Below are 14,124 nucleotides of genomic sequence, written 5' to 3'. Positions count from 1 at the left end.
AGCAATACAGCCCACATAGACTATGTCATTGGTAAGATTGCTTATATGTGTAATGATGGCGACATTCAGTAGAATGGAAAAAAAAAAACTATGAATACACATTTACTTTATTCATCAATGGAACCTAAAATATATTTCTTTAATGAGTACCAAATGCCTTAATCCAATACTGCATAGTGATCTTAGATGGAATGGAGTGCCCTACTTGAACGTATCAGTATATTGCGATAATTTGACCATGGAGTGTGACCTTTTTCAGTACCCAAGAATCAGATCATCAGTTTGCAAATAAATTCATTATCTCAAGGCCACCCAAAAAGTTACAGGGGTCTTCCCAGTGTTTCCAATCATTGGGATCTTACATGTTCAGTCCATTAGGCACTTTGTGCTTTTGGCTATTCACTTCTTTTTTCTTTTTACACTTCGTTTTTCCAATTTGGCGTTTTGCTTTTTTCCTCTCGACTTTCCTAGACATGTTTTATTTTTCTATTCACAGAGTCATATGAGGGATTATTTTTTGTGGGGCAAATTGCACTTTTTAGTGTCGCGATTTCATTTTCTGTATAATGTACAGATATGACATGATTTGCTAAAGGCTAAAAGGAGTGTTCCAGGCTGAAACATTTTTCACCTATCCATTGGACGAGTAATAAATACTACATTCATGGGTCCCCACCGATTGCCAAACTAGCCAACCCTAGACCCTGACTCCACTCCAGCTGCAAAACTGAGGTTGTCCTAGCCATGCAGCTGGGGGGGGGGATGGGGTCGCCCGTTCTGGTGCTCTCTGGGGCTTCAGTGCTAAGACTCTTACTGATCCAGAATTTATTCTCTATCCAGTGACTATGAGATCTATTGATCTGGCCAACATACCTCATTAATAAATTGCAGAAAAATGAAAAGCTCACACCACTAAACTCTTATGCTTGTACTATCTTTACACGTATTTGACTTAGTTGTTGACTTTGTCATCTATCATTCAGGCTGAGAATGCTCATGACTTAAGTTGCAGAGCAGATGTGTGAAATGGCTCCTTCTTTTCACACGTACCAGGCTTGTCCTTTGACCTTTCATACTGGTTGTTCCACATATATCTGCAAATGCAACTCAGAGGGTCAGAACAACCCCAGTACCTATCTATGTGTAATAATCGCAGAGGCTCTAAAGGCCCATTGTTCAGCTGTCAAGGCGACAATTTTGTGCCTTAAAATTCCAAATAAATTACTAAGAGAATGAAAATCTCTGATACATTTCACTGAGACTCCCTCATTGTGATGATCCAGCATTACAATAGACGGCTACAGTATTCAGGGTACAAAGTTGCTTAATTCGGTTGCCCTTGGGGCTTATCTCAGTTATGATGATAAGACGACATAACTACCTGGGAAATCTATTCATTACAAGAAATGGTTATAGAAAATACATAAAGGACTTGGCTGAAAGAAGTAGCAGGAGATGTTGTCTTTTTCATCACATTAGGCTGCCATAGTGAGTCATATGGGAGGGATTGATGTATTGTGAATGAAAGACCGGGGATCAAATGAGTGCAAAGTAAAGCACTAGAAGACTGAAATGCAGCAAAGAAATATGAAATTGATATAAAATGTTCCATTTTACGTAGGCGCAGTCTGAGTTCTATGAAGGCCAATGTATAGTTTCTATATGTATCATCCGGGACTGAATTCTTCAAAGGTTTGTCTCTGATGAAACGGTATTTCAGGTGACCCTAGCCTGTCTGTCCGTGGGGCCAGGTTGATTTGCAGGGTTCCCTTTAAGGAGACGGATACCCTTAGTGAAGCCAAAAGATAGCCGTGCAATTTTGTTTGTCGGATGGTTTCCATTCATTTCAATGAATGTCGCAGTGTAGCATAAAAGTTCTAATAAAATGTAGATATAGAATACATGGGATGATGAGCAATTTGTAAAGGGAACACGCAGTGTAGTTATCACGCCCCAGGGCACATCATTGTGAAGAAACTGCTGCCAAACGCCTTAATAAACAGTCATCTATTAATGGGAAGATGTGAACACACAGGCCCGCTAGGCCCCACCATGGAATTTCTCTTTGTTAAAATGCCTACGTAATGACCACAAACTACTTTTATGGAAAATTCATTTAATTTCCACCAAGTATCATCCAGAAGCCATAGAAGAGAAATTGGCCCATCTGTGACCTTTACGAACAGTAGATTTTAGGGAACGCATTGTTAGACCTATTTGGGGGCTGTTAAAAACCTTTCACAATTAAACTATATTCACACTCGGCAGGAGGGAGTGAGAGAAACATTTATACTAAGGCCTGGTTCACATCTGCGTTCGGTAGTCTGCTCCAAGATTTATCCCGTGCATCCCCATACTCTGGAACTCCTTACCAAGACACATAAGACTGACCCCCACAATCACAGGATTCAAGAAGGCCCTGAAGACTCACCTATTCAGGAAGGCCTACAACCTCCAATAACACTATCACCGCACCACCATCTGTACAGTCTCCCCCTCTCCTTCTGTCTCTACCCCCCTTCCCTCATAGATTGTAAGTCCTCGCGGGCAGGGCCCTCTACCCCACTGTGCCAGTCGGTCACTGTTAGTATTATATCTACCTGTATATTCTGTGTATTGTATGTAACCCCCAAATGTAAAGCACCATGGAATTAATGGGGCTATATAAATAAACAATAATAATAATAAAAAATAATAATAATAATAAATGGGGACCCCCTGAACGGAATACAGAACGCATTAAAAAGCGGTGAGCAATGAAGCCACATGGACCCCACAGACTATAATGGGGTCCATGTGGAGAGAAGAGTGCTGCTTGAAGTATGCCAATGTTAGCCATGTGTAGGTAGCCACTGGACAACTGGAGTAAATACTCTGTCCCCTCCGTTAGGTATCACAGTAGACCCCGGACTGAAGAAACAAGCTACTACTAGCCACAAATACCCCTGCATTAGGGAAGAGACTGACTAACCGCCCCATGGTGCCCATCATTGTGAATATAGAAACAGTAAAGTGTTGCTGTGGTAGCCACCGAGCGTGTTTTCCTCTTCGTACCTGAATTTCTAAGTAAAGCTTGTGCCATCATGTAAGATGTATCAAGATTGTATCTGTAAGGAAGTAAAGTCGTGTCTGAACTATGTCTAGCATGTAGACTGTTTTCTTGTTGCATCTCCCCTTTGAGGGGCAATGACTCGGACCTATCGCTCTGGGTTTGGTCAGCTGCCTCCTCAAATGTGCCCGACCACTAGGGGGAGCCTTCATCTAATGTGTATGCAGGTCTTCCGAATTTCCACCAGAGAGAGATATCCAGGGTAAGAAGATCAGTCATGTTGACTCTTTTTCTCGTGAGAGAAAATCCATTGCCAGAGGAGTCTTATCCCCCTCCCATTAGAAAAAGGACATATGCTTGAGGAGAAACTGAAGACCATGTATTTTCTGAGGAGAGCGAGTATCTGTGAGTGACATCTCCAGTGTGAGTACAATCTGGTGCGGGTATTTGTGAGAGGCCGACTGGTTGGGCAAGAGCTAAAGGAACGCATTGCCTACAACCATAAATTCCCCAAATAGTACATTTCTGTTGAAATTTTATCGAGATCTTAAGAGTTAATAATTCTGTTAGTAAGCATTGTCGTCAATGGTCAATGTATGGATATCAATTGTCTAATAACGTCCATGGAACATATTCTCTGCCATCTGTTCCAATATTTGCAAGAAAAATGTGAATTATGTGAGCTACGTCCACTGTCACAGGTGATTTTTCCAATTTTTTACCCATTTCTTGCAGATTTCTGGTTTCATTCATTTCGTGAAAAGTTTTGTCCAGTTTATCACTAGCAGTAAGTTCACTGTCAGGCCGAAAAAATCTGCTTTAGATTTTTGAAGACATTTTTGGAAGAAGTTTTGCCTCACACAAAGGGTTGCCTAGCATTGTCTGAAAAACTGTCCAAAAATCTCTTTTAGGCCAGGACCCAATGTAACAGATCCCATCCACACATTGCGGAAATACTGTAATTTCCAAAACCCTAGTGTTTTTGGAAATTGCAGCATGTCAGTTTTACCTAGTTTCACGTCTGCGTTGGTGTCTCTGTCGGAGACTCCGCCAAAGATTCCGCCTATAAGTCCTCTACCATCTATGGGGTCTGCGGCTAACCGGTTTTTTAGCAGTCAGTCATGAATGAATGAATAACGGCAGTAATTCAGAGCGAGATATGTTGAAGTGTGGGACTTCAGATATATGGGGTCCCAAACAATTTTCTCAGGGTGTCCTTCCATTGAATTTGCAAAGGAGGGTGTCAGCATTAGAAAAGACTAAAGCAAAGAAAAGTTAATAACGTTTCCAATGATCACTTCTTATACATAATGAAGCAGATGATGTCTTCTTAACATTTATTTACCAAATGACACTGCCACCTACTGTACGACCATAGTACTGACATTGTCCTATATTCTGCTTGTCCTGTTATCGCTATAATGCTGTGACCGATCCTGGGATTAAAGTGGCCGCAGTGTTGGCTTAGCATTGTGTCCCTACTTTTTCTGCACCGGAACTGCAGGAAAGCCACTAAAATGGCGCATACGGAAGGAGAAAATGAAAATCAGATATTTGCTAAGAGTATCTAGTATCTGTGAGTGATGTCTGCTGTGTGAGTACAATCTGTTTCGGGTATTTTTGCAAGGTAGACAGTTTGAGCAAGAACAAAAAGAACTCATTGCCTACAACAATAAACACTCTAAAGAGAACATATCTGCGTATATTTAGTAGCTGGACCGCCATCAATCATCGGATGACATGTCCTAGAGATATGCCATCACTGTGGATGATGAGAATAACCCTGATCCTCCCACTGCCATGACGTCAGCCATCATACTAGAGCATTGCTCCCGGGCTGAAGGGTAACCCCAGATCTAACCTCATCTGTATAAGACTTCAGAGTTGTTTTTGACCAATCTCCAAAAGTGACACCTATAACAAAGGTATATTATGTATCACAGCAATGTGCCCTGTAACATGGTGGAAGGAGTTGAATAAGTTTGCGGAGGTGTTAGACTTTTTTAAGCCATTACACAATTTCTAATGAAGGAGCTCCAAATACCTCTATATCTGTCTATTAGACATTTCAAGGATAAGTCACATCCGGCACTAGGAAAGTGTAGTCATAGTGTTACATATACAACACCAATCACAACGTTTCTTCATCACGTTCCTGACAAAACGTCATGAAAGCGGAAAGACACATGAGGGGTCACAAACATCAGAAACTAAACTGAACATTTTGTTCAGGGATATTCTTTGCCTTGTATCTATTTGTTTAATACCCTGATGCTTGCCAAGCTGTATACTAGGCAGGTCTCTCTCCAGTTTCGGATGGACAATTTTTTTGCTATTGCTGGGGAAATAGTGAACAAATAGCAACATGTGACCTGACTCTTCTCCTGCCAGAGAGGCCCCGCGATGGGGACTGCGTGCAGGGATAATATATATTTTTTTAAAATTTTCATGGCTGTCATTGTGTTTGATGCATTGATTTCACTTGTTCTTTAGGTTGTCCTGCTCTAAATGCTGAAATGTCCCTTCATCTATAATAAAGACTACATCATGATGCACTTAGCATAATATATGTATGCAAACAGTAGCGTAATATATGTATGGTGCACCGTAGTGGAATATACAGTATGTATGGTGCACTGTAGTGTAATATATGTATGGTGAATATTGTATGGTGCACTGTAGTGGAATATATGTGTGGTGCACTATAGTGGAATATATGTATGATGCACTGTAGTGGAATATATGTATGACTAATAGTAGCATAATATATGTATAGTGCACTGTAGTGTAATATATGTATGGTGTACTGTAGTGTAATATATGTATGGTGCACTGTAGTGTAATATATGTATGGTGAATATTGTATGGTGCACTGTAGTGGAATATATGTATGATACACTGTAGTGGAATATATGTGTGGTGCACAGTAGTTTAATATATTTATGGTGCACTGTAGTGTAATAGTTGTATGGTGAATATTGTATGGTGCACTGTAGTAGAATATATGTGTGGTGCACTATAGTGGAATATATGTATGGTGCACAGTATCGTAATATATGTAGAGCAGTGGTTCTTAGCCTTGTTTGAGGTACCGAACCCACCAGTTTCATATTCACCGAACCCTTCTTTAGTGATAAATCAAATATGATTTTTTTCCAAATCCAAGACATAGGTATATGTTTTTTTTACTCGTACACAAAATGAATCGTGCATATGGCCTAGGGTTCGATCGAACCCTGGTTAAGAACCACTGATGTAGAGCAAACAGTAGCATAATATTTGTATGGTGCACAGTAGTGTAATATATGTATGGGAAACATTAGCGTAATGTATGTATAGCAAACAGTGGCGTAATATCTGTATAGCAAACAGAGGTGTAATATATAGTACACAGTAGTGGAATATATGTCTTATAATTTCTGTGCACTGAATATAGAGCAGTCAACTTAGATTTAGACTGGAAAGAGAGCTGAACGAGATGGAAAAACTGTAGGACTTTGCACTTACAGTAAATCTCTATCTCTAACATGGTGTCATTTTTGGGTCCAACTTTTTGCACTGATGGATTTCTCACTATATCTTGTGTCGGTCGGAGGACAGCACATTGGATTTCTCTTCCACTCAGGGAATAAATTAAGGTTCCTCTTATGCTACTTGAACTTGAAGGAGAACATGAGACTTATACAGTTCATCACATAACTCTTATATCACTCTGGAGGGTAATCCTATATCCATACATAGTGCCATTGTTACATTGTAAGGTTAAGGCCCTTGTTGCAGAAAAGCTGCTTTTTTGGCTGCTGTGGAAAGGCAGGAAAAAATCTCTGCAATTTACAGAACAAGCAAAGTGATTCTGGTTAATTTCCAAACATTGCAGAAAAAAAAGATTTGGAAAAAGCGGTGTTTTTCAAAAATGCTTCATGTTAATATTAGTGGCAGAATTGCAGCGTTTTCTCTTTATATTGAATTAGGGGTGGGGCCTAAGCCTAAAGGGGCTTTCTGGCCCCCAACTTATTTTTCATACTAATGACCTATTCACAGCTGTGCCGGAAGCTGCTAGTGGACGGGAAGTACATGCAGCACTGGTCCTATTTAAGTAATAGGAACAGTGTCGCCATTCCCCGGTACAACTGCTATGCATGGACAGGGCTGCGGAGCCAATCCCATTAGTAGAATAGGAGTGGTGCTGCACATGCCTCTGCACCCAGTGACTGCTTAGGACAGCTGATCTGTGTGGGGGCTGGCTGTTGGATCCCGACATACTGATGATCTATCCTGTGGTTAGGCCATAGGTGTGAAAATTCAGTTTAGGGTCAGAAAACCCCTTTAACTGTAGATCTCTACATGGTTAGTAGGAGCTTTCCTTGGGTAGATCTGGAGTCACCCCTATAGTTTGCTCAATGCCATTCAGCTGCCGTCTTGCTCTTGCTTCCGATATAACTTATGCTCCTTGAGATTCACAGAGCTGAGAATAAAATAAGACATCCGTGTCTGGTGTTGGATCAGTTACATCAACCACCCCCTGATGTGATAGGGAAGCAGGCCTATAACCTACATGACTCACTTCCTCCTACAAGTCCTCGGATGACTTAGAGCGTCCCACAGACTGCTGAAGTGGTTAATACATCATCCTTTAGTACACCTAGATCTAGTAATATCACTTGTGGTGGGATTTTATCATATCCATTGAGACAAAGAATTATCTTGCATTGCATGTTATAAATACAAGGGTGGACATATGAGAGAGTCACAATGTGCGGCTCTTATGAGGGCCTTGGTGAGAGGAGACCCAGCCCTGGTTGACCACAGCCCCTTTGCTTGACGCGGGGAGGAGGAATATAGTTCACTCCTAGTGAATATGACCAACGGGACCACCTACCACTTGAACACGCCCCCACCCCCTTTCCCAATAAGACACATACACATCTAATTGGATATAAACATTACAACACCGCCATCCAACTGGGCGGTGTATAAATACCCCCCCCCCCCCGAGTAAACCTTTACAAAGTGAACCCCTTTTAAGTGCAAACTAACAACACCCCAGCCAATCCCACCGTGGGGATAGGCACCACCCCGAATCTGCCCAGGCGCAAGGACACCAACCTCGAGCAGAACTCAACAATCTGCAAGCATAAGCCTGAGACCCCATAGGGACCTGAGCCCAACTAGGAGACACCCCAGGCTTGAACCTTACCCCACTAGGAGCCCCATACCACAGATGAGGCCGTAAAACAGCCTGTTAGGCCTCTAACCCCCAAACCCCCCAGGCAAAACAAATACACCAGACTAACAACAAAACTAAAACAAAAACAACAAGGGCGGGAGGGTGGGCCACTTCAACCTGCTCACAATGCTGAACTGAGCCCTAGTAGCCCCACCCCCTCCTTAAGTCACCTCTGACTCCGCCCCCTATTTTCCCGCTCCCAACCGTTAGGGTTAACCCTTTCGTTCCCTTAATCCTCCCCCCTGTCATGCCGTCCCCAGTCCCCAGGGCCTAGGGCCTCTTCTTTACATAGCAGGACTCCTTTTGCAGAGGATCCGCGGGATGAGGAATGGATCAAGGATCATGGAAAGGGAGTGGGAGACAAATGTCCGTACCTACAATTCAGAGCAACCAAACTGGAAAGCATCATGGGGCTCTATCTTGATTTTTGCTTTGGGGCCTCCTCTCTTTTTTGTACATTACTATAGATGTAGAGAAAAAAAAGAATATTCTTTTCAATGAGAAAATAGAAAATATCAACTTTTTTCCTTTCTTATTTCTAGGTTTTCGTATTTTGCCATGCCCTGCTGCAGCTCTCTCAGCTCCTGTACAGCGCTTACTTTAAGAGCAGTCTGTCCACCATTGAGAAACGCTTTGGACTTTCCAGCTCTTCTTCTGGTCTTCTCTCAAGTATCCATGAGGTAGGTACTGAAGTGGTTAAATCAGCATGTATTCACTTTCTTGACATAATTGACATAATTGTATAAACTGCTTCTTAGAATTTGCCGGACAGCGGATATATAGTGACGTCTCTCTTGTGACTTTCTCTGTTTTAGATCAGTAATGCGGTGCTGATAATCTTCATAAGCTACTTTGGATGTCGGGTCCATCGCCCTCGTGTTATCGGTATTGGGGGATTACTGCTCGCCCTTGGGATATTTCTACTGACAGTGCCGCACTTCCTCTCAGACAAATATCAGTACACATCTCTAGAAAATGGTACGTTTATCTTCAGAAGAAGGTTAAGTTTGTACATTGTTAGAGATGAGCGAGTGGTATTCGATCGAGTAGGTATTCGATCGAATACTGCGGTATTCGAAATATTTGTACTCGATCGAATACTACTAGCTATTCGCAGTAAATATTCAATTCAGAACCAGCGTTGATTGGACGAATGCTATACAGTGTATAGCATTCGGCAAATCAACGCTGGTTCTGCAGCAGGCTCCATTGTGGTCCGATTTTAGACTCCGCCTCCTCACAGACGAGCCTCCAGCAGAACCAGTGTTGATTGGCCGAATGCTGTACACTGGCCAATCAACGCTGGTCAATTCATTCCTATGAGAAAAGTCAGCTCCCTCGTAACAGCAAGCTGCCAGCTCTCTTCCGATTAGCAAGGACAAGCCTGCTGCAGAACCAGCGTTGATTTGCCGCAGGCTCGTCTTTGCTAGCTGGGAGAGCTGGCAGCTTGATGTTACGAGGGAGTTTACTTTTTATCAGCGCAACTGCAAGCGCTGTGCAGTTAAAGCGCACAGACCCATAGACTACAATGGGGTCTGTGCGCTTTAACTGCACAGCACTCCTCCTAAACACTCTCCTCCTGCTATTCGTAGACTTGGTGACTCTCCTTTAGTCGAATAGTGGTTTCCCCTGAAACAAGCATTTTTTCACATAGACTATTATGGGATTCGATATTCAATCGAGTAGTCGAATATTGAGGCTGTACTCGAAACGAATCTCGAATATTTCACCATTTGATCATCTCTATACATTGTCATTTGTATTATTATAAGTTGATTTAAATGTGTATTTTTAATATAAAAATAATTCAATAAAATGGATTGGGACCAAAAAAAATTAACAAAATCCTTCTAGTTCAATTTAGTGTAGCGTTGATCCAGAAGAAGACAAACAATCTATTGTCGGTATTTTCCATCTCTCCCTTATAGAAAAAATGTAATACGTGTAAAGGTGTCCTGACAACAGATGCCAAGACGAAACAAAGGATCAGGCATGGTGGATTTAAACATGCCCGATCTTTTGTTTCCAATCCCAGAGATGTTTGGCAGTAGTTTGTCTCCCCCTATTCATTGGGAGTGCATATACATGGGAGAATTGAGTGAAATAGCTAATAGGTGAATACCAATAAACTATAGGGGCACCCCAAATTTTTGTTAATTTGATATGTGGTTTTACTGGACAGGAAATAAGACTCAGCATGAACTGTGCACACAAGAAAATAGGACTTCAGCTTGTACAAAGATACCAGGTCAACAAACATCTCCAACAAAGAACATTCAGTCGGGCAACATGTGGGCGATCATGGTCGTAGGACAACTACTGGCTGGGATTGGCACCGTTCCGATACAACCTTTTGGCATCTCCTATATTGATGACTTTGCAGAACCAAACAATTCGCCTTTATATATTGGTAAGCCATTGATAGAAGTAGAATTATTGTGATTTTCTTTGTGCATACATTGGCTAATCTTTCTCTCTGTTTGCCTACAGCCATTCTGTTTGCAATATCGGTGTTTGGACCAGCTTTTGGGTACCTTGTGGGGTCTGTGGTCTTGACAATGTTTGTCGACTTTGGAAGAGTTGACCCTGGTGAGTAGAAATGAAGAGCATACAGTCTATACCAGTAAATTTGGTATGTCTGTTAAGTAGATGAACAGATTTCTAAAGAAATATGGAAACATTTGAGCATACGCATATAACATATATCTCAAACTGTTGTGATCTCATATCCTGAATACATTCATTTTATGTCAGGTCAGGTCAATATTATCTAAACCAAATGTTATTTTTATGTTTTCAGGTGAAATTCACATTAACCCACGTGACCCTCGTTGGATAGGGGCTTGGTGGCTTGGTCTTCTCATAGCATCTGGGTGCCTTGTGATCACATCTATCCCTTATTTTTTCTTTCCAAAACATATGACAACAAACAAGGTAAAAATATGAACATTTTCTAGACTGGCCATTTCTGAAATGGGATTTTTAGGATTGACAAATTGATTAAGTAAGATTTTAGGACCAGGGGTGTAACTTGAGGGGGTGCAGTCACAGTGGGGCCCAGGAGCCTTAGGGGGCCCATAAGCACTGGCATCGGTATTGAGATTGCAGCTTCCATCTGGCCCATAAACCAAGGAGACCCACAGATTACCCTGACCACACTAAGGTGGATTAAACTCCTTAGCACCCGAAACCATCACTATCAAGAATTTGCTGTAGGGATGAGGTAGGGGGGCCTGGACAAAAGATTGCATTGGGGCCCACAAGACCTTCGTTACTCTTTTCTGATTTTAGCTGTATGGCTATGGGTATATTTGCCAATTCAGATACAGATGCAATAGTAAGACTGAAGTATATTGGATCATGAATCCCAACCTTGCACCCATTATCCCAAAGATGTTCAAAGTGGAATCAGGACTCTGTACAGTCCAATGAAATTCATCGACTTTACTTTGCCCATCAGACATGGTCATACCCAATACCCACACAGTGGCCACAAAGTTGGAAGCATACAATTCCTTAGAAAGTCACTATATGATTTTAAAGGCAGTAAGGGTCCCATTCTACTATATTAAAAACAGCCCCAAAAGATTATTCTCTTCTAGAAAACTTCATAGTTAGCAATACATGTTCTTGTAGGAAATGTTCTCATGACCTCTGCCAAAGCAGATGGGGAAACCAGGTGGTAGAGAGTTATTCATCACTCCTGAAAACTCATTTCTATTGCCCCAGAGTACAACAGCGGTGTATGTTACATTATTCTAGCTGATATTTGGGCTCGATGATAGCTGTTTCCTCAGCCATGAAATCCCTAACCATGAAGCTGCTTACAACCGTTTTTGTGTAGGTTGGACTCATTAATAATTAGATTGGTGATGATTAAAGGGGTTGTTCAGTTTTTCGATATTGAAGGCCTATCATGAGGATAGGTTACCCATATGAAATGGATGGGGCGACCCCTTTAAGCACTATATGCTCCCGTTCGGTGGCCATTCATGGAATCAGAGCTGACCTTGTCACTCCGAAATATTTCCTTCTCCCATCCTCATCCCTTACTTTTGGCCAGGACAGATCTAGCACAGAAGAAATGTTGCAAATTAAGTTTGCCACAATGTGACCTTCTGACCATTGGCGTCATTGTTAGTTTGGCCTGACCTACTGTTAATGTTTGGAGATTACATGACATTGTGCAACCATTGGTGTCCACAGATTACCTCTTACAAAGACTTCTTTATTTTTTTTGTGGCAGAAATCAAATACAGAGGAGAACGTTCTGAGAAAGGTTCCGGATTCAACCGGCGAAGAAGGTTCTCTATCCGGTTTTATTAAAAGTAAGGAGACTGCACCACAGGGACACCACAGCTAGCCATATCACAGGAAGGGCTGAGCACATTTCATTCCTCAAGTGCATAAAAATAATCCTGTCCATTGCTTACACTGTGAATTTTTGTCCTTGAAGTAGAGTTCAGTGACTAACAATGACATGAATCTCATGACTAAGAAGGTAAATGCAAAGCACATAATGCTGCCTAAACTATCCTTAGAGACTATGGACACTTTTCATATCTCTTTTCAGTCTTGGCGAGTGATAAAGAGAAGTTTCGCTGCACATTTTTGGCACACTTTCAAGATTTTTTTTTTTGTTGTAATTTACACTGAAAAATGGTGTAGACACTTACTAAGTGTAGGCCAACATACACATACAGTTAATACACGCGACATTTGGATTCATTTTCTATTACAAAATACTATAGGAATTTTATGGCAATTGTTGGGATCTATCGTCTAGTCCAGGGATAGGGAACCTTCGGCTCTCCAGCTGCTGTGAAACCACAACTCCCAGCATGCTCCATTCACTTCCATGGGAGTTCCAAGAACAGCAGAACAAGTATGCATGCTGGGAATTGTAGTTTTGCAACAGCTGGAGAGCCGTACGTTCCCTACTAGAGATGAGCGAGTACTGTTCAGATCAGCCGATCCGAACAGCACGCTCGCATAGAAATGAATGGACGTAGCCGGCACGCGGGGGGTTAAGCGGCCGGCCGCCGTCAAAGCCGAAGTACCAGGTGCATCTATTCATTTCTATGGAGTGTGCTGTTCGGATCGGCTGATCCGAACAGTACTCGCTCATCTCTATTCCCTACCCCTGGTCTAGTCAATAATTTTACTTTTACAAGAAGACCTGATTTTGAAGGGGTTGTCCACTTTGGGCCATCTGTTTTCTAAAAAAAATAAAATAAAGATCCCTTGAAAATAAGTTGGGCCTAAACTGTAGTCTATAGGAAACCTGACAGCAAGTGTCTAACTTGCTTACAACGCCTCTACAGGAGGAATGAAGTATTACGACATGACCATTGAATGCACCAATCTTTAAAGAGGACCTTTCACTGATTTGGGCACAGGCAGTTCTATATACTGCTGGAAAGCCGACAGTGCGCTGAATTCGGCGCACTATAGGCTTTCCCAATCTGTGCCCCGGGTAAAGAGCTATCGGTCCCGGTACTGTAGCTCTTTACAGTCAGAAGGGCGTTCCTGACAGTCTGTCAGGAACGTCCTTCCCCCCACAGAAGTGCCTATCGCACTGTACAGTGTGAGCAGGGAGGAAGGCTCCCTCTGCTTACAATGCTCACCCATAGACGAGTATTATCATTAGGGGAGGGGGCGTCCTCCTCGCTCACACTGTACAGCGCGATAGGCGCTGCTTTGAAGAAGGATGTTCTTGACAGACTGTCAGGAACGCCCTTCTGACTGTAAAGAGCTACGGTACCGGGACCAAAAGCTCTTTACCCGGGGCACAAATCGGCAGTATATAGAACTGCCTGTGCCCCAACTCATGAAAGGTCCTCTTTAA

The 14,124-nt window shown here is 42.2% G+C and overlaps 1 protein-coding gene across 1 annotated transcript in view; it reads left to right on the top strand.

Moving 5' to 3' along the window:
- Nucleotides 1-14,124, top strand: part of SLCO2A1 (solute carrier organic anion transporter family member 2A1) — a 39,545-nt gene that overhangs the window by 11,291 nt on the left and 14,130 nt on the right. Inside the window, exons 2-7 of the mRNA XM_075269031.1 lie at nucleotides 8,819-8,956; nucleotides 9,092-9,254; nucleotides 10,459-10,686; nucleotides 10,767-10,865; nucleotides 11,077-11,210; nucleotides 12,523-12,604. Coding sequence (XP_075125132.1) covers nucleotides 8,819-8,956; nucleotides 9,092-9,254; nucleotides 10,459-10,686; nucleotides 10,767-10,865; nucleotides 11,077-11,210; nucleotides 12,523-12,604 — 844 coding nt within the window. The remainder of the gene's footprint in view (nucleotides 1-8,818; nucleotides 8,957-9,091; nucleotides 9,255-10,458; nucleotides 10,687-10,766; nucleotides 10,866-11,076; nucleotides 11,211-12,522; nucleotides 12,605-14,124) is intronic.

The sequence above is a fragment of the Leptodactylus fuscus genome, chromosome 3 (genome assembly GCF_031893055.1).
Source record: "Leptodactylus fuscus isolate aLepFus1 chromosome 3, aLepFus1.hap2, whole genome shotgun sequence".
In the NCBI taxonomy this organism is placed as follows: Eukaryota; Metazoa; Chordata; class Amphibia; order Anura; family Leptodactylidae; genus Leptodactylus; species Leptodactylus fuscus.
Note: the sequence above shows the minus strand (reverse complement) of the source record. Positions and strands in the feature narration are given on the sequence as shown.